The sequence below is a fragment of the Panthera uncia genome, chromosome B1 (assembly GCF_023721935.1).
Source record: "Panthera uncia isolate 11264 chromosome B1, Puncia_PCG_1.0, whole genome shotgun sequence".
Lineage (NCBI taxonomy): Eukaryota > Metazoa > Chordata > Mammalia > Carnivora > Felidae > Panthera > Panthera uncia.
In genome coordinates, this window is record NC_064811.1 from 20,922,784 (window position 1) to 20,943,966 (window position 21,183).

The 21,183-nt window shown below is 39.4% G+C and overlaps 1 protein-coding gene across 2 annotated transcripts in view; it reads left to right on the forward strand.

The window, feature by feature from the left end:
• Window positions 1–21,183, forward strand: part of TBC1D19 (TBC1 domain family member 19) — a 146,737-nt gene that overhangs the window by 111,798 nt on the left and 13,756 nt on the right. For both annotated transcript variants that reach the window (XM_049631874.1, XM_049631875.1), the window contains 4 exons: window positions 2,288–2,372; window positions 5,241–5,285; window positions 16,164–16,196; window positions 19,606–19,715. In XM_049631874.1, coding sequence (XP_049487831.1) covers window positions 2,288–2,372; window positions 5,241–5,285; window positions 16,164–16,196; window positions 19,606–19,715 — 273 coding nt within the window. The remainder of the gene's footprint in view (window positions 1–2,287; window positions 2,373–5,240; window positions 5,286–16,163; window positions 16,197–19,605; window positions 19,716–21,183) is intronic.

The window sequence follows — 21,183 nt, forward strand, 5'->3', positions numbered from 1 at the left end:
GCCTAGGCTGATAGGGTAACCACTGTCTAGAACACTGGCGGTTGCCATGCAGAGGGAAAAGGAATGTGGTTACTGCTCCGGTTCTTGAAGCTTTCATTCAGAAATTTTCAAATGGCACGTATGTATTTCATTGACTGAAGAGCAAATCACATGGCCACACCTAACCCCAAAGGAGCTGGAAAAGATAGGCTGACATATAGCCAGAGGGGAATAACCAGAAATATTGGATGAAAAACCCTAAAGACTTTCATAATCTAGGTGAATATACAGAGAATATTTTAAATGTGGGGAGGAACTTTCTAAGCATTAAAGTTTTGGGAGATTTGAGCACATAAAAATTAAGAACATCTCTGTGTCAGGGGGCGCCTGGGTGGCTCAGTTAAGCGTCTGACTTTGGCTCAGGTCATGATCTCATGGTTCATAGGTTCGAGCCCTACTTCAGGCTCTGTGCTGACAGCTCAGAGCCTAGATCCTGCTTCTGATTCTGTTTCTCCCTCTCTCTCTGCTCCTCCCCCACTCACACTCTGTCTCTCTCAAAAATAAACAAACAAAAAAAAGAACATCTCTGTGTCAAAATAAATTGTTTGAGCAAAGCCATTTGAAACATGTAATTAGACCAAAGGTCAGAATTGTTAATATACAAAAAATGTAAACAAATCAATAATTTTAAAAACATCTATTTTAAAATGGACTAAGATGATGAGCTGGAAAATAACAAAATAAATGCAAACGGAAAAATGTTCAACCATATTAGTAATTAAAGCAAAATGCTGTTTGTACTTATGCTGATAACCTGTTTTGATGAGAATAAGAGAAAAAGTACACTGTCTTATTGCTGTATTATTAAAAACAAAAACATGACAAACTCTATCTAGAGGGCAGTTTGACAATGTGTATCAAAAGTTTTAGATTTAAAATGCCCATTGCTTTGGCCAGACAGCTAGTTCAGTTTTAGGAATTTAAGTAAAGGTGTACATAAATATTTAGCTATAGGGAAGTTTACTTCAGCACTGTTTATAGTTGGGGAAAAGTGGAAGTAATTAAATGTTCAACAGTAAAAGACAGGCTAGATAAGCTATGTTTATTCATATAGTGGCATATTCTGCAACATTAAAAAAATGTGGACTTGGAATATTTATTATAATACTGAGAGAAAATAGATTATAGAACAGTATGCCTAACTATTGTTTGAAAAATGTATGTATGTATGTATATATGAATAAGAGCAGTCTGAAAGATATACATCAGAATATTAACACTGATGGGCTTATAGGTGTTTTTTTTTCTCCTTTTTTGATGATCTGTGTTTACAGTTTTTACCATAACCGTGTATTGCTTACGTAGTCTTTTAAAATACAGTAAAAGTCAATCAGTGGCAATGGTTGGTACATTTCGCCATTGGTCCTCACTGATGCTTAATCTCCATATCTATTCTTTTTCTAAAGCTGGGCCCCCTTTTTATGTCCTGGACCCACAGCTTCTCCATTGGCTCCTGCTTCCTAGTCCAACCCTGACCTTGTGCCCCTGTTCTGTTAAATGGGCTTCTACCTTTTCCTGTCATTCTCGATTCTTTTCTCAGTAGCATCTTTTCAATCCCAGGACCCAGATTTCCTGTCACTAATCACCTTAGGATTGACCTCCTGCCCCCAAGTTCCAAGCTGGTCTCAGCAACCCGGTCCCTCCTAAGGACATCGTTGATCCTGACTTTCTGCCCTTCCTATTTTCATCTCCAGGCCGACTTGCCCCACTGCACCTGCTGGTCAGGACAACCAGCTTCTGACCTGTATTAGCTCTTTAGCTCTCTCTCGTTCCACTGCTGCTGTCCCTTCTAGACACCCACGAGTTGCTTTCCCTGACACACCCACCTGTCTGCTCCTGCATCCCCGCAGAGACTACTTCCAGCTTCCTGCACTCCCCAGGCTGCTCTGTGGGCCACGTAGTTACCTAGGGTCCTCCTATACATTTGTCATCGTGTCAAATGTCTCCCAGCTACTTCTCTTTTCCAGATGGAAAACAGAATAAGAGAATCAACTGGTAGTTAGTAGCTTGTTCAAGATTTACGGGGCTCACAGTGAGAAGTCTTTGGGTGAACTTTGGCCATCGCATTTGGCATCCCCTGTAACACTTAGTGCAGGTGCACCAACAGAGGGCACTCCTCCCATTTCCAGGCACAATACTGAACTGGAAAGATTCTACCTCAGTGCCTCCTAGGAAGGAAATAGCGATGAATTAATTACCTGTTATAAAACAGTGCTTAATTGTTTGTTTCTTCCCCTGTTGTACCTAGGTATTACTTTGTTTCTCCCGGGATACATCTGTGTTGGGTCATTTTGCGTACAACAGCGCTTCACCACCGAAATCATACATCAGAGGTAAAATTTTAGTTACATAAAGGGAGTATTTTTTAAGACTTACAAAATCATAGCAAGACTGTTACATTTTATAGCATATATTAGTGTTGTTAATTTTTTTATTGTTAATGAAATTCCTCTCAGATGCTTTCAACTCCTACTCAAATCACGGGTGAACAACTCAGCACAATCAAAGGCGGGTGGTTCCCAGAAGAACCCTTTATCTTTCCTGTTTGCTCGCTCCTCTATTGCTGTTTTTGTCATATCTGTTGACTTTTATTTTCCCCCCTAACTACGACTTAATCACATGAATTTGCTTCTTCTGCTGCTTTTTTTAACTTCTCTATTCCTTCTCTCAAAATGTTCTCCAGCACTTAAAATTTGATGTAATTTATAAGCTATTAGCATGCTAATTTCTATTTTGGTGCTTTCTTCCCTTCTTTATCACTAGCTGCCTACCAGATATTGCTATTTCAATATCCTGCTATTACCTGACAGCTGAACTAATTTCAGCAGGAAGCCTTTCTCAATTTCTCCTTTTTATTAAGTGGTGAATACCAATCACTGAAAGCTTATAACCCTATTGTGTGTGATCATGCTCTGTTCCCATAAAGAAATAAACTCTTTCTCCCATATTTCCTAAGTCTGACTGTCTGCCTGATTGCTGTAACCCCTGCCCTAGGATGAGCCTACATTACCTGGCTGGGATCAGGCTCCCCCTCCCCAAACTGGGGGGCTCTCTTAATTCCACTGCTTCTAAACTGAGCTTATAGAAACCTTTGGTCTGCTTGTTTGTTTCTTTAACATCATTTGCTAAAAAGCTGACTGTAGAACTTATTCAATGGGTTCACTTCTAAACTCAGCCAAGATTTTAAGGCCCTCTATCAGTCAATTTTGTCTTAACCCAGCTCACTTTGATCCCCTGATTATCCCACGTTACCATATTTATTCTGGCCTGTATATATTCCCTACATGTGGAAGGATTCCCACTCCTCTCCCACGAAATCATAGGTCCTTGAGGAACTAGGCTATATCTTACTGTATCAGAAAAACTCATTTTTCCTTCCTGTGTAGGGAAAAATCCAGTTCTTTCCTACTGTGTTTCTCTACCATGTGTATCATTTACTACTCATATAAAACACTCCACTTCCAACACCAAATATATGGGAATTTTCCCTAAAACAAGAAACAAGTCTCCGACACCACCTGGGCATCCTACAATTTAACTCAGTTCTGCACTGTGTGCCCAGAGATAGCCTCAGATCCCACAGACTAAGGGCTCAGTCCCATGAGACTGCCATACCCCTCACACACATACACACACACACACTCTTCTGATGACAGTCAAAACCCCGTTTATCACCTGTGCCTCTGACCAACCAGCTATAGATTAGAGGTTCCAACAACCTGCTTCTTGGGTTCAGTTAATTTGCTAGGGCAGCTCACATAACTCGAGGAAACGTACATCTACCAGTTTATTAAAGGATGTGATAAAGGATACAGATGAACAGCCAGATGAAGACATACATACGGCAAGGTCTAGGAGGGTCCTGAGCATAGGAGCTTCTGTCCCCATGGAGTTGGGGTGTGTCAGCCTCCCAATATTGATATGTTCACCCACCTGCAAGCTCTCTGAACCCCTGACTACTTGGGATTTTATGGAGGGTTTCTCACATAGGTATGATCAATTACTAACTCCATTTCCAGCTCCTGTCCCCTCTCTGGAAAATGGGAGATGGGGCTGAAAATTCCAGGGTTCTAATCATGACTTGGTCTTTCTGGTGACCAGTCCCCATCCAGAAGTCCACCAGAGTCATCCCAATAGAACAAAAGATTCTCCTAGTCTCTTATCACTTAGGAATTTACAAGGGTTTGCACCTAGCCTCATATTTAGTACCCAGCTAGTACTGTCTATCATCTCCCTCTCTCTGTCTCTCTGTCTCTCTTTCTCGCACTTTCTCTCTCCCTCTCTCTCTCTCTCTCTCTCTCTCTCTCTCTCATCTACCTTTCATTATTCCATTCTCCTTACTCACAAGCTCAGTGCTTGTTGTCTCCACCCTAACCTAAACTGCTCATTCTTCTTATTTGTCCCCTCTCTGCCACCACCCCCAACAAGAAGAGCAAAAAAATTTTTTAACTAAAAACCTTACCTTAAAGCCAAGTGCAAGAATGCATGAGACTTTTCAATAGAAAAGTCAACGAAAGGTATTAGAAAAAACTGTCAAGATAAAGGCTATCTAAAGATATTCAATGGAAGGTGGGGGGGGGGAGACCTCAGAACCTTAAAAGTTAAGGGAAAGCTATATTTTTTTAAAAACTACTTCAAACATTTGATTATAGCGAATATACTTTCATTTTCTGAAACAATTCTGCTTTCCAATATTTAGCCTCATTCTTGGACCACATGAACTGTTTTAGGATTCAGAAAATATTACCACTATATGGTTTAAGACATTTACTTTTTAACTTTTCAGCACATTCCATAAGAATGTAAAACTAATGAGGCGCTGCAAAGCTTAGGACTTACTTTAATAAACAGATTAGAATTATTTATAGTTAGCAAAACAATTCTATGCTTCTAAATAGATGCTTCTCTTCTTAAATGCTTAAGGCACTTGAAAGCATTTGTTCTTTTAATTATTTTGTATCAATTGCCTCACACTTAAATTTGTATTATTGACTTTAACTGATGAAAGGATTTGCTAATATCAAAAGATTAGTGGCATATTTTCAAAGTAATTCCATTTCCTAAAATGAAGTTAAAGGAGATCGTACTGTGCCTTTTAAAATTGCATTATTAGTATATCCACAAAATAAGTTAATTTTTAAAGATTTATTTTATTTAATCGTATTGAAACCTTCTATGGTTTGTTTGTTTTTTTCTTACAGGAAAACTAGGACTAGAAGAATATGCAGTATTTTATCCACCAAATGGTAAGAGTAATGCTATTGCTTCCTCTAGTGGGAAATAGGGAAATTACAGCTTTTATAACAAAATGTGACACTATCTTTAGATGGATACTTATTCATTATCTAAAATAAAACCTTGTATGGAATAGCTCTTTTAATTAACTTTTCTATGTTTGTGGTAGGTTTGTGTTAAATTCTGTACATCCTCCCTGGTTTTCCTTCAGACCGGTAGTAGTGTCTGCGAGGAAACTAAGTGCACTCAGGTCCAGGGTGTTTCATTTTCCTCTGGGGGACACTGACTGGGTCCATCCAGGACCTTCCTTCTGACTTCCCTGCAGCAGAGCTCAAATCGGTTGAGTGTATTGCCTTGTGTTACACTTTATTGTTCTTCTAATTTGACAAGGGTGGTATTTATGAAATAAAAAGATCTTGAAGAAATACATCAGCCAAATAATCTATTTTAACTGTGTAAAGTGATCAAATGTATAATGATCTCATCAGATATTAAATATCCCTCTGAGATTATGGGATAGTTTTTAAGATCTGCTTTTTGGAAAAGCAATCTAGAGCATTCCTTATTACAATAATATTAGGTTGCATCCTGAAGAAGTTCTGTTACCCCAGCAGAATTAAGAACATGGGCTTTGTAACCCAGCCGACCTGGGTTCAGATCCCAGTCCCGCCAGCTCGCCCTATGACCTTGGTAAGTTCCATGGCTTCGCTGAACTTCAGACGCATCCTCTAGGGCCCATGGATCAAATGAGACACAATGTCTAAAACGTCACATTGACTGATATGCAGTGAGTGCTCAAAAAATGCAGCTGTTACCGGCGTGTTGAGCTTTTTTGTTGATCTCTCCGTGTGAAAGCTGTGCTTGGCTTTCATGGCACTGTTCTCTCTACGCACCTGTCAGAGTGATCTCGCGGGTTCTTTCACGGGCCATCCTCCCCTGCCCCTCTGTAAGCACCAGTGTTCTCCAGTGTCCCACCCCACCCTTGTTCGGCTGCCCTTCTTTTCATACATGTTCCCATGTACCTGCTTTGTCGGCTCTATTTATTCATTACTCTAAAATTTTTATCTACAGTTCTGACCTCTATAGTAATTAACTCAGGCTTAACATAACTCAACTTAAAGGCATTCATTTCTGTTCCAATACCCACTATTCAAAAAAGAATAAAATAAAATACAAAAATAAAACAAACAAAGACCAACAAAATAAAGACCAACAACAAAAAAGCTATGCTACTTCTCTCACAACTCACTGTGCTCTCATCTAATCAGTAATTCAAGGCCTAAACCCTGACTCCTCTCAGCCTCGCATCCCTCTCCTGTGGTAAGTCACCAGGGCCAGCCGGTTTTATCTTCAACATGCATCTGGGACCTCGCTCTCCCTCTCTTCCTCGCCATAACTGCCACCTTGCCCTTATCCAGGCTTTTCCATCTCTGGCTTATTAATTGCAACAGATACCTAACCGGTCTCTCTTCTTCCAGTGTTTTCTAGCTTTGCCTTGTCTTTCACAGTGCTGCCTGAGTTACACATCGAAAAGGAAAATCTAAAAATTGCTTTTTTTCCTTCAAGTTGTCTTTTCTGAGAAACGGGGAAGGGGGAAGGGGCAAAGGGAGAGCGAGAATCTTAAGCAGGCTCCACACCCAGCTCAGAGCCCGATCTCACAACCATGAGATCTTTACTGAAATGAAATCAAGAGTCGGACGCTCGATTGCCTGAGCCGCCGAGACACCTCTCCCCTGAAAGTTTTCTTAATGGCTTCCCATCTCTTCACAAGTGATGTCCAAGCCTCTTAGCCTGGTGTATGAGGACCTCTTTTGACCCGGGCCTGTATTCAGTCTGACTCGTTGCTTTGGATTTCACCTTTTCCTGTCTCACTGTCTTTTATCATAGCAATACCAAACGATTACCTCACACGTGCACGTGCACCCCTGCCAACTCTCTCAAAGCAACGTGCAGGGCTCAGCTCAGGCATGATCCTTTTCAGGAAGCTTTCCCTGAGTCCTCGGGTTTGGTTATGGTCCCTTTTTTTTTTTTTTTTTTTTTTTTTTAGCTCCCATAGTATCCAGTGTGAAAGCCTTTGGTATCTATTTTATTGTCACGGCATTATTTGTTTATGCTTTATCTTCCCCTCTAGATTGCAGGCTTCTTAAGGTGGAAGGCCATATCATTCATCTGTATTTCCTCAATACCTAGCTGTAGTAGGAGGTTAGTGAGTCTTTATTTGAACTAAATTAGAGAGGATTCTTAATTTGAGCATTTACTTATGTTTATTACCTCTGCCTCTTCAGAAACTTAAATTTCAGATAACTTTTTATGTTTATCCAAGAATCAGGAAACCAGGGGAAAAATACCTCTGAAGAGCCAAAAGAGGTGTCCACGGAGTCAAATTCCTGCTCTCTCCATGCCTAGGAGAGCTTTTACTTAACACACATGCCTAACAAGCTTGGTTTACTGGTGTTTATGCCCCCCTACAAAAGTGGAAGCATAGAAAGAGGCCGACACAGATGGGAAAAATTAACAACAGCAGAACGGCAATCAGAGGCTTCACAAAGGAAAATAGAAGAACTATAATAACCAGCACATAAGAGCGCTCCAGAAAATCTGCCGGGGACCATCTTATGTAAAAGCCAGTAACCTTGTGACTTTTTAAAAAGTTACGGTGCACGTGTATGTACGTAGTTATAGTATGTACTACTATAGTATATGTACTATAATAATTTAAGACTTTTATTAGGCGCTTGAGACACCAAAAAACAAATGGCCGTAATAATAGCCGTGACGGCAGTCAGGGCGGCGGCAGCTAACGTTTTGCAGGCAGGACTGTGTACCAGGCAGTGTGCTAAACGCATTACGTGCGGCAATCCGCTTGGTCCTTACAAGGCGTAACCTGCCGAGGCAGGGACTAGTGTTATCCCTATTTCTAGATGAAGAAGCTGAGGCACAGAGTGTCCATTTGCTCCGCCGGTGAGGGGCAAAGCCAGGCTTTCAATCCGAAGCTCTTTGACTTCAGTCTTCTTCATCACCATGCCCTATTGCCTCAGAAAATGTTACCGTGTACATTAGAGTGGCTTTTGGAAGAAAACAAAGGGGCTGATATGTTGAGAAAGTGGATGTGTAGAATAGGTTCTAGAAAGATTTTCATTCAGAATAAAAATAGTTTAATACTAAATGGGGTGACCCTACAGCCGCTCATAAACGTCATTCTTCAGAATAATTTTTTCTTTCAGGTAATTTTAAAACCTTGCCAGAATCAGAGAGAGCTCTCTTCTCTGGGCATTGAGTCCAAAGTTGCAGAACAAGAAGAGACAAAGACTAGTCAGTCTGTTTTCCCTTTATTCTTTCCTCAAGGCAATACTAAGCAGCATTTTTATGTTATCCGTTCCACTGCTGCCCCAAATAGGATTACTTTAAAATCTTAAGGACACCTCCGCCACTGACCTCATTTGAGGCCTTGTCGGTGGACAGACTTTCTGTAGCAGATTCGCTAAACAACTGGTAGGCAAAATTTCCGAGCTGAAGAGAGTTTTCATAGGAATTATATAAGCTTCTCTTGTTTTTACTTTTCGTTCATCTTCTATAACTTGTTTTCATTTATTCATTTAATACTTACACAGTCCTGCTCTGGCTCCCTCTTCTATTCTAGGGTGGGTGATCTGCAGTAAAAAGTACCTACTGTCAAGAAGCTTACATTCTAGTGAGGGAGACAACAAGCAAGTAAATAAATAACCAATGAAAATAATTTCAGAGAATGTGATGTGAACCATGAAGGGAAACAGAAATTGATAGGGAGGTGACGGAGGGTGTGGCTTTAGGTAAAGGGCTTTGCCTTTAAGTAAACGTAAGGCTTTAGGTAAGGTCACCTTTAGGTAAGGTGATCAGGAAAAGTACTTCTGAGGAGGTAGAATATGAACAGAGACCAGAATATGCAGAGTGAGCTGTGCAATGAAGTAGGAGAAGAACATTCCAGAGGGAATACATAGCATGTTTAAAGGCCTAAGATGGGAACCTGCTTGATGGTTTGAAAGAACCAGATGGCCGGTGTGACTGGTGACAGTGAGCAAAACATAACCTGGTAGTAGGTGAGACAGGAGACTTAGGGACCAGGTCAGATAGGGAGACAGTTGATCTAAAGTTTTGTCTAGTAAGTCTAGTGTCTGGGCTTCCTCAGGAATAGTTTCTGTTAATCTCTTGTTTTCATGTGAATGGGCTATACTTACCTTTTTTTTTTTTTTTCTAATTTTAATTCCAGTATAGTTAGCATACAGTGTCATGTTAGTTTCAGGGGTACAATAGTGATTCAACTTTCCATACATTACTCAGTGCTTGTCATGGTAAGTGTACTCTTAGTCCCCTTGAGTTATACTTTCTTATTTCTTTGCATGCCTAGTAAATTTTTTGTTCATAACTAGATATCTTGAATATTATAGTGTGGTAACTCTAGAAATCAAATTGTCTCCCCTCCCCAGAATTTGTTGTTGTTGCTTGTTTAGTGACTTTTCTAAACTACTTTGTCAATATTGTGTTGTTGTTTTTTTGTATGGAGTGCCCACTGAGGTCTCTGTTCCATTAGCCTAGTGGCCAACTGGTAATTTGACAGAGGTTTCCTTAAACATCAGAAACCAAAAGAAAAAAATCTATCCCAGTCTTTGCAGGTTGGCTCTATGTTGAGGTACTCCGTCGAGGCTTAGCCAGGCCATTTAATTTTTTTTTTTTAATTTATTTATTTGGAGAGAGAGAGACTCTAGAGAGCGCAGGGGGAGGGGCAGAGACAGAGGGAGAAAGAGAGAGAATCCCAAGCAGACTCCACTCTGTCAGCACAGAGCTCAATGTAGTGCTTGAACTCATGAACCATGAGATCATGATCTGAACCAAAACCAAGAATCAGACGCTTCACCGACTGAGCCACCCAGCCAGCCCTCGCCAGGCCATTTAGAGTTCTACCCTAACCTTCACTTCCTGCTTGCCCAGAGCCCAGAAGTCTGGCAGAGGTGAAAGCTGAAGTACTTCTCCGATCTTTTCTAGATTCCCCTGAATACAGAGGAGTTTTTCAAAGCCTTTATATCTCCATATATATCCTTCCACAGCCTCTTCATTTCCAGGCTTGTCAGTCTGTCTGCTGCTTGCCTCATCTGTTATCCTTTGCTGCCCCAAGAAGCTTTAGCTAGTATATTTGCACCTAAATGCTTTCAGTAAGCGGGCAGGCCATTTCAGCCCAATCCCTCAGATAGTTACTAGACAGGTCAAAACACACAACCACAAGTTTTCGATTCACGATCCCTATTGCCAGCAAGCTGCACCAGGAACATGGGTGCAGGAACATCTTCATAGCTGCCTCCAAGCTGGAGAATGGGCGATGGTAGGTGGGTAAATTAAAATACCACAATGCTTTCTTTCCAAAATTCAGCAGCTTCTTTTTTCATGAAGGATTTCCTTGGTTGTAATTTTTTTTATTTTTTTGTTTTGTTTTATTTTATGTTTGTTTGTTTTTTTTTTTTAAACAAATTACAGAACTCAAAAAAAGTTGATCTAACACTTCTAGCCAGCTTAACCGTTGCTTTAGCGGAAGGGCAGAATTTTGGAGTTCCCTACTCTCTTCTTCCAGTGACATCTCTTCTCTGATTCCTGACTAATATTTTTAAAAGATCATGCTCACTACTGTGTAAAATAAAAGTGTCACTCTATGGGGTGCCTGGGTGGCTGAAGCATCCGACTCTTGATCTCAGCTCAGGTCTTGATCTCCGGGTCATGAGTCCAAGCCCCACGTTGGTCTCCATGCTGAGCATGGAGCCTACTTAAAAAAAAAAAAAAAATTAATTAAAAAAAGAAATAATAATAAGTAAAGTGTCATTCTAATGTAAGCTCCGAGAGAACAAGGACCTTTTGATGACCAAGAGATCTAACACCTAGAATCATGCATAGCGTAAAGTCACTGCTCAGTAAATGTTATTGAATGAGAGAGCGAATGAATGAGGGAATCAATATGGAAGAACACAGAGGAACAAGAATAGAAGCAAGGGAAGGAGACAGGAGAAATACACATAGATCTGACTGAGATTTAAATACACAGCACAATATACCAATACCATTTGTTTCCTGTAAGACAAAATAATTAGTTGCTAGTGAACATTAGGTAGAGGCATTTTAGGACTCTACATCAGGGCAACCCCATGCCCCTCCCCCCCACCCCCCTCCCCATCCCCAGGAAACATTGTCAATGTCTGTAGACATTTTTGGTTGTCAGAGCCAGAGGGAGGTGGGGTTTTACCAGTGTCTCATGAGTAGAGGCCAGGGATGCCATCAAACACTGTACAGTGCACATGGGGCGCCTGGATGGCTCAGTCGGACTTAAGCGTCCGGCTTCAACTCAGGTCATGATCTCGCGGTTTGTGGGTTCGAGCCCCGCATCCGGCTCTGTGCTGACAGCCTGGAGCCTGGAGCCTGCTTCAGATTCTGTGTCTTCCCTTTCTCTGCCCCTCTCCTGCTCATGCTCTGTCTCTCTCTGTCTCTCAATAATAAATAAACGTTAAAAAAATTGAAAAAAACCCGACAACAACATTCTACAGTGCCCAGGACAGCCCCTCACAACAAAGATTAGGAAAGGCTCTTGGAAGCAATAGTGAAAATATGTCATTTTAAACCTGCTCACAAGTGTCCAGTTGATAAATAGCAATGTACTTTGTCATCTATATTAATTAAATAAAGTAAAAACATCTCATAATCCAAAATTTATTTGATGTATAACTTTAGACATAAGTTGAAAACCTAATCAAATTTGTATTTAAAATACGGTTTTCAGGTTGATACTTAAATATGGCTATGTTCTGGTATTTGGGAAATTTTAATTGCTGAAATAAAGTAACAGTGATATTCTGAAGTTGTGATGCAGAAAGACAACAGAAATAGCTAGGAAACAATTTCACCATTGCCGTATCCCTACTCTTACTGACCTGTAGGCTACATGTAGAATGAGAATAAGCAAAGGAAATGATTATTTCAACAAATGAGTTAAACTTTAACAAGTAATCCCACATGAAGGAGTGTAAAAATTTGGAATGATGTTAAAGTCAATCAGACCTGAAAGCTGTGGTACAACTATAAATGCTGAGTATTAACAGAGACAGTGAGGAAATGAAGGGAAAATATCTAGTAAGTGTGAAGCATGTTGATATTTGGTGTATTTTCTGAGTCATATTTACTATTTATATCTTAATCTAGTTCAAGATTTATTTCTGTGGCCGATGTTTACCATTCTGAGCTATGTCAAAGGCCCATTAAATTATGACTTTAAAAAATTGTTCCTATTCAATGGACCAGGCAGTTAATATTTTAGACTTTCTTTAGATGGCCAAAGGATGGCTGGGCTCTTAAAATAATCTGTTGTGGCAAACTTGAAGGACTCTAAGGCCAGAGGAGAGCTGGTAGCCCAAGCATCCCGCTGCCTGTTAGAAGTATACTCTGGGATGGTGGCCACGTGCATGAAACTCGACCTTGAAACACTTGAAGCCATAGGAGACAAAGGGAAGGATTTGGGGAAACTGGCCAAGAACGCGACACCCTCTGCGATCAAAGAGCTGTTCTAGGTGAAGTGTGCCCTAGAGTGTTAATGGATTCTTGACTGCTTCTTATGCCTTCTACTTTTGTTTGCCAGAATTTGACTTTGTCCTCCTTTAACAGAGCAGACAGTGCACCCTTTTCTGGAATCTTAAGCCCTGGCTAATCTTGATTAAGCTGAAGTGAACCCTTATCTAATACTGACAAAAAAAGAAGTTCTTAGGTTTAAGCCGATACCTAACTGTGTTACTGCCCCTCGTGAGAGCGTAAAATAGCTCTGATTGCCAACCGTCTGCTGTGTCCTCAACTCTGCACTGGTGCCCATTGAGGACATTAACTCACCGGTGCTTTAGTACAACTCAGTGAAGTTGTCTTGTTTATCTCCACTTTCAAAAATGAAAACAGAGACTCAAGAGAGTGTTGGTAACTTGCCTCGAGTCACACAGAATTCCAACCGCATCTGTATGAGTTCGTTGGACGTTCGTAATTTCAATACTGAGTTATTAAGAGCTTCCTATTCTATGTGTTAATTACTTATTCATAAATTAAAATTACACTTCAATGTTTTTTTTTACTTGAAAAAAATTTTTAGGGGCGCCTGGGTGGCTTGATATCAGCTCAGGTCGCGATCTCAAGGTTGTGAGATCGAGCCCGGCATGGGGCTCTGTGCTGGGCATGAAGCCCGCTTGGGATTCTCTCTCTCCCTCTCCCTCTGTCCCTCCCCTGCCACGCAAACACACTCACTTTCTCTCCAAAATAAATAAATAAACTTAGAAAAATATTTTTTTTTAATTTTTTTTTTTCAACGTTTTTTATTTATTTTTGGGACAGAGAGAGACAGAGCATGAACGGGGGAGGGGCAGAGAGAGAGGGAGACACAGAATCGGAAACAGGCTCCAGGCTCCGAGCCATCAGCCCAGAGCCTGACGCGGGGCTCGAACTCACGGACCGCGAGATCGTGACCTGGCTGAAGTCGGACGCCCAACCGACTGCGCCACCCAGGCGCCCCAGAAAAATATTTTTTATTGGAGTATTGTTGACCCACAATGTTACATTACTTTCAGCTAACCAGCATGGTGATTGGACAAGCCTATACTATTCTGTGCTCACCACAAGTATAGCTACCTTCTGTCCGTAGAGCACTATTGCAATGCCAATGACTATATTCCCTCTTTTATCCCTGTGACTTATTCATTCCATAACTGGAAGCTTGTATCTCCCATTCCCCTTCACCCATTTTGCCCACCCCCCAACTTTCTCCCCCTAGCAACCATTAGTTTCTTCTCTGCCGCGCTTTAATATTTTATTTATAAGCTTTGATCGTATCTATAAAATGCTCCAATTTCCATCCATTTGTATCATTTGTAGAAGATACTGCGGGCGCTGAAGATATTACACAGTAGGAATTGTGTCCCTTGCCTCAAATAGCTTATGACCTAGCTGCTTCTAGAGCAGCTATAAATTTCAGAACTTGAGGGAGATGTGGGGAAAGTGTAACTAAGCCCAAGTCACCCTAATATTGCATCCCTTTTTGCTGCTTGATGGTTCACAAAGTCATTCACTGTAAGCTTCCTAATTAAAAGTGGCTTGTCGAGGGGCGCCTGGGTGGCACAGTCGGTTGGGCGTCCGACTTCAGCCAGGTCACGATCTCGCGGTCAGTGAGTTCGAGCCCCGCGTCAGGCTCTGGGCTGATGGCTCGGAGCCTGGAGCCTGTTTCCGATTCTGTGTCTCCCTCTCTCTCTGCCCCTCCCCCGTTCATGCTCTGTCTCTCTCTGTCCCCAAAAAAAAAAAAAAAAAAAAAAAAGTTGAAAAAAAAAAAATTAAAAAAAAAATAAAAGTGGCTTGTCCTGACTAGGGTAGTCCTATCCTTGGATCCTTAATAAATATTTGTAGAAGATGAAAATCATAATAGTAACACCTTCACTCCTGACTACCCTCACCTGCTTGTTCAAATGTTGTTGCAATAGCTTAGCAGAGGAAAGAAAAAGGGGTTTTGCAGGAAGAATATAAGGGTTTTGGGGGCACCTGGGTGGCTCAGTTGGTTAATTAAGCGTCTGACTTCGGCTCAGGTCATGATCTCACAGTTTGTGAGTTCGAGCCTGCACCAGGCTCTGTGCTGACAGCTCGGAGCCTGGAGCCTGCTTCAGATTCTATGTCTCCCTCTCTCGCTGACCCTCCCCCACTCACACTCTGTCTCTGTCTGTCTCTCTCTCAAGAATAAATAAACATTAAAAAAATTTTTAAAGAATATAAAGGTTTTATATGATAGCAACCTGCTTTGAGAGGCAGTATTTAGAAAGATACAATATATACTTACATTTCTGTAGAACATCAAAATATGCCTACTGTCTATTAACTCATTTGTCTCTCGGATTTTTTTTTTCATATGTCAACAATTTTATCGTAGAAAAGTTAGAAAAGACAGACTTGTTTTTTTTATTTTCTAAAAGCCTATAATCAGGAAAGAAATAAAATTAAACAGCAGAGAGTGAAGGTAGAAAAAGATGGTTGTTCCTAAGAAGAAAAAGAGACTCAACCAGAAATATAAACAGAGAGAGAGACTTGAAGAAGGAAGGTGGTCCCTCATCTAAGTGCTCCGTGCAGCTCAAGCTGGTGGCTATCATGTCATTAGGAACGTTGACTTCTCTTATAACTCTAACCTGGTTTTGAATTTTCTCAGTTTCTAGAAAGCAAAAGACCTTAAAGTTGGTAAAGAATCTTGCCACTGGAAGATCCTTGCATGTCCGGTTTTCTTTGGATCTCACAAATTTCTCTGCATTTACTCTAGACATGATGGTTCAACGTAGAATTTCAGAGCTAGATGATATTTCAGAGACAGTGTTAGTTCCTCTGCATGACAGGCAGTTAACTAAAACTCAGGAAGTTCAGTGACTCTCCTGAGGTGACCCAGCTGGTTTATGTAAGCTGATCACTTATCTTTTTAACAGATTGGATTCTAATATACAGGATGAAGTTGTTTCAGGAAGGACATAATCTGCTGACTTGCTGAGACCATCCTAATTTGTTCTTAAACTTAGTTTTGCCATCTGCCCTGTTCTGTTTTTGTAACATGATATTCAAAGTTTTAATTTTTTAGCATTATCAATAGAAAGTTAACTGGATATATATCAAAAACTTCTAGTTTGTTTTTCTCCAGGTATTAAAAAGCAGATATTTTTTTTTTTTATTGGCTACCATCACTAAGTCTTTCTGACAGTCATGAACAGAGTTGAAGCAAAAATAGCAAACCTTTCTATTTTCGTTTTTAATCCTCTGAAGCTTACCTAATAACTCAGTGGGTATATTAATTGAAAAGAAACACTTTTTTTTATCTTTTTTAGGTGTAATCCCTTTTCACGGATTTTCAATGTATGGTAAGTTGGGCTTTAAAATAGTCACCGTTTTTATTACACTTCAGAAAATTAAAGATGAAGATCACAGTTTATACCACATCACCCACACGCTTACCAAGTAACTGTACACATTTTTAAATATTGAGTTTAGTATTTGTTTATACCGCCAATTAACCTTTTTTAAAATAAAGGGTCATCATACTTTCTCAGATGATGACTGCTGGGCCAATTAAAGTTAGAAGACAATGTGGAAGTGACTGTGTGTTTACCATTCTCTAATCCAATGGGTATGCGTGGGTTTTTAGTTCTGACAGGTGTAAAATGAGGTTGCTGAAATTCCCGAACAAATTTTAAACAAATAATAGGCAAGAGAGGATGTGAAGGGAGGGCCAACACTAAGTCTGGGTTTATGATTTCTCTAGACTAGTCCCAAGGTACATGTGAAAAACACGTGTGCAGGCTTAACAGCCCCGAATGCCTTTCTGGCCTCCCGCGGCATCAAATGAGGAACACAGAAGCTTAATGAAGCTTAATGAAGATTAGCAAGAGGAGGAGTGCTCTACACCTTAAAACCACTTAATTTTTAAATTTTCACACATTACATAGAAACCTGTTGAAGAGCGTCATCACCAAAGTCGCTACCCACCCCCCCCCCACCTGTACGCTAAACAGAAATACTTTAACGTTTTCCTTTTGTAAGGAGAATCAGCAACACATTAACCCTTTTCTTGGTAAAAGCCCCTCAGTGTTCAACATCAGACAAGAATGGTGAATGACATAATATAAAACTTCTAAGACCAGCATGCAATGAAAAGGATTCAGAGGACCCAGGAACTTTGTACTAGGCTACCCTTCGTGGTGTTGATCACAAGCTTCCATTATGGGGCACTCTGCTTTATTCTCTTGAGCCAATGTTCCATAATGTAATACATAATGTTACGATGTTTCAGCATACTTCTCTTTTATAAACACATGAGGAATTTAAAATAGAAAAGCCCCCAAAAAGTTACTAAATGTTTACATCTAATAATAAAAGTGCTGTCTTTTTATCTATTTCAATTCCAGCTGCAAGAATTTTTCAAGTAAACAGCTTTTAAAAAGTGAACTTGAATGATTTGGAGGACATTAATGGTGTCAAGAAAGTTTAAATCTTCTAGCAATTCTTAGGGAATAAAATACATCATTGACTCTGAGTCTGGTTGTTCACACTTCTGGTCTCTTAAGTATTGGCTAAGGTTTATACACCAGAGGGGAGAATGTTCACTAAGGAAGTAGATGACGCAAAATGTTTGGTACAGAGTTTACTTACACTCTTTTAGAAATGTGTGGTAAGCACCCACAAACACCTGGCAGCAACCACCCATTTAGAATATGAGAATAATCACATACCATCCCCGAGGAACTGTAGTTAGTACTTTGCCACCTCGGTGTTAGTTACTGTAGTGCTTCAAAATTACAATACTTATCTCGTTTAAAAATGGATTTACACTGGCCTTCCTCTCTCCCATTTATGCAGATGAATCAAGTTATTGTAGGTATAGCATATCATGACTTCATAAGTAAATTCCTATGGCACAATATTTAATTGGATAAAAAGACAATGTGCAAAGTCATTTTTACGAAGGAACCATATAGGGAGATGTGCTTTCGATAGAAAATAAACTCACGTAGATTTTTTTTGTATATTGTACATAATGGACTAAAGCTTTTCCATTTCATAGAGAATTTCATGAGGAATTCAACACAAACAGTAGTGGTATCTTTAATAATAACTGATTGCAAAGGTTTTTGTATTATACATGTTTGTAAAAAAGTGCTCATTGAAAAATTCTTTTATTCCTTCACTGGAAATGACTGTTAAGGTTGCTGAACCCATAAAATCTTAAAATTCAGATTATAGGTTTTTACATATCAGTATCTTTAAAAGTTAAAGGAAAAAATATGCATAAAAAGGTAAATAGATTTCAAACCTTCACTTTGAACTTATAATAATACCATGTATTTGTGCCACATTGCTTTATCTTAGGTTGTTATAATTAGAATATGAGTAAGTCTTTTTAAATATATAGAATACCTTTTTAAATATAGAGACTACATTAATAAATAGCAATTTATTTTGGTGGTAAAATAAATTTTTAAAGTTAGTTTTTAAATGGAAAGTCACGGCTGTCAGCTTTTAAACATCTGTATGTATATAACATAATTTTTTTTCTTTCTGTATATAAAGTAGGGGTTTTTTTAGACTCCCCTAAAATTGATTTGTCTCTCTTTGACCCTTCAGAAAAAAGCGCAATCTCTCCCTTGCAACACTAGTTTTCGCTGATTCACTCGTCTGTAATACTGTGCACTGCCATTTAGCCCAGATCATTGAATGTTTGTATTTGTAAGAATTTAAATTTTTTTTACCATTTTTCCTTTCACTTTGTGAAAAAGAGGTGAGTTGCCTCATTGGTTTCCCTGATGACTTAATGCCTCCTGCTCTCAGGGCATTACTGACAGATTATGGAGCCTGAGAATTTCTAACCTGTCCATTTTACATCATAGCTGAAATTACCCAAAAAGTAAGTCATCTTGTGTTAAAATTAATATTTAGGTGATACAGTTTTATGTGTCTGCATTATAAGTGTGTTTATGCTGCCTGAAATTCTTGAGGTTTGAAACGATGAAAAGCACAACCATATCAGTCCAGAATAATCCTGTCTTATCAGCATCTGAGATTAGGACTTCCTGACATTCAGTTGTGGGGTCTCTGATTGAGTTGACCCACCCATGTTTAAGTGCCAAGAGCTGGGTGCAAAGGAAGACGTAATTCAACATTCATTAGAGAAATGAATCCTCTGCCCGAGGGTTGGTTTATTGTGAATCTGTGAAAACTGTCTTTACACGATGCTGAGATATGGACCAATAGTCTAAACTGTTCAGCAAAATCTTTATTTTCAAACTGAACTAGTTGAAGACCATGATTCTACACACTAGTCACGAATTATCTTCTATTTTGCCTACCTGACTTCCAAAATAAAAAACTTTGCAAAGCGGCCTGGATCCTTTGTGGAACCAGTGAAAAATGAATTGCCTGATTGTCACTCTTTACTATTTCAATTAAAAAGAAGAGAGACTTGACTTTCCGTAGTTTTTTCAAGTTACTTTGAATTTTTCATATCCCTAGAAGTGTAATTCCATCGTGCCATTCTTGTATTCAGTTGGGATTACAGTAGTTTTTAACTACTCCTTTCTTTATAGCTTTTAATGACTGAACTTTTTACATGTGTATATGTTTCCTTTTCAACACGATAAACCTACATATGATTTTAGACTTGTTGTTGAATGAATACTACGATAATATAGATTTATTCTTTCATGTTTTGTTGACTTATTTTCTAAAATTGTAATAGTTCTACCATGCTATTGATTACTTTCTTTATTCTTTCAGTTGCACCGCTTTGTTTTCTGTACCATGAACCTTCCAAACTGTATCAGATATTCCGTGAGATGTATGTGCGTTTTTTCTTCAGACTACATTCCATCTCTTCTCACCCTTCTGTAAGTTCATAAACATTGGATCAAATTAGACTCTAATCTGTTTTCTTTCCTTAAGGAAAAGTCTCCTACTCGGTTACATTGTGAAGCAACACATTGTAATTTGTGGTTTCAAGCAACATATTTCTGTAGAATAAATGAAAAGAAAAAAATTGATATTTAAATACTTTCGGTGATGATGAAGGAGGAAAAAAGCCTTTATCAATTGCACTTAAATTATCTTTTATATGTTAACAGAAAAAAAAACATATAAAAATGTCTGTATTATTCACTTGGACAAGTATGCCTTCTTTGCACGCTGGTGTCCCCATCTAGGAGATGAGCTTGATATATTTCTGTAGTGCTCGGGAGAAGAGCACTTGGGTAGTCCTCGGCTCATGGCAAGTGTCCTGTAAATAAATGAGTGCTGTTTTTACTGTTGTTGTTGCTGTGATTATCATCATCATCATCTCTTCTTTGTTAATGAAAATCAAACATTTATCTGTCACTTATTTTTCAATTTCACATTTGACTAGTTATCAGTTACCATACTGATATTTTCTTTGTGTTTATTCAGTAGATAGCTCCGTTGACCTCAAAGTCAAAGAGGAGCATATTGGGAGTTGAACATTTTTATCTGTTTTATTTGGCCAGTCCTTTATCCTATCTTTTTTTCCACCCATGAGCTTGAGTAAAAGCAGTATTTATTTTATTTTATTTTTTTTTCACCTTTGGGCCTGCTCTGGTTTACTTGTGGGTAATCTGACTGACTCTCCAGAAGAAACAGTAAATTAGAACGTATCAGGGCTACCAGATTTCCCTAAAGAGAAGACTCTGTCCCTGCTGTTAAACTGAATTGCTGTTCTTTATCCCCCCCAATTTAACCCTGTGTATTCCTGTTCCGCTTTCCTGTGTCTCCACCTTTTCTCCCATACATTGCTCGTGAGAGCCAGCAGATAACAGAAATCCAGGATGTCTCACATGAACAAAGGAGGCACCACCAATTATCTTGGGTTTCTTCTGTCCGAGACAACTTGAGTTAGTGCTTATCTCACATTAATTTTTAGTCTAATCCGAAATATGCTAACAATTCTATTTTCTAATAACCTCATTTTTAGCCTCAGATTTCTTACTCTCATATTCTGTACCATTTTATGCTTCAGAGTTTAAAAAAAAAAATTTTTTTTTTAAGTGGCTGCCCGTTACACACCCACAGTGTGTGTCCCTGTGCAGAGCACTGAAGCTTGACGCCCAGCAAACCCTGGATATTCTTTCTCTGTCTCCGTGCTGACCCTGAGGTGTCCTTTTTCAGCAAATTGGTTGGGCCAGCCCTGCCTCTGCCCTTTCTTTATTCAGTGGCAGTCATCTCCTTTTCTGGCTTGCAGCCAGACTCAACTACTTGGAACCACGACAGCCTTTTTTCTCTAGAAACTCACAAAGAGGATCAAAACTTTCTTACAAAGATCAACCCTGCGGAATGCTGAGCTACAAG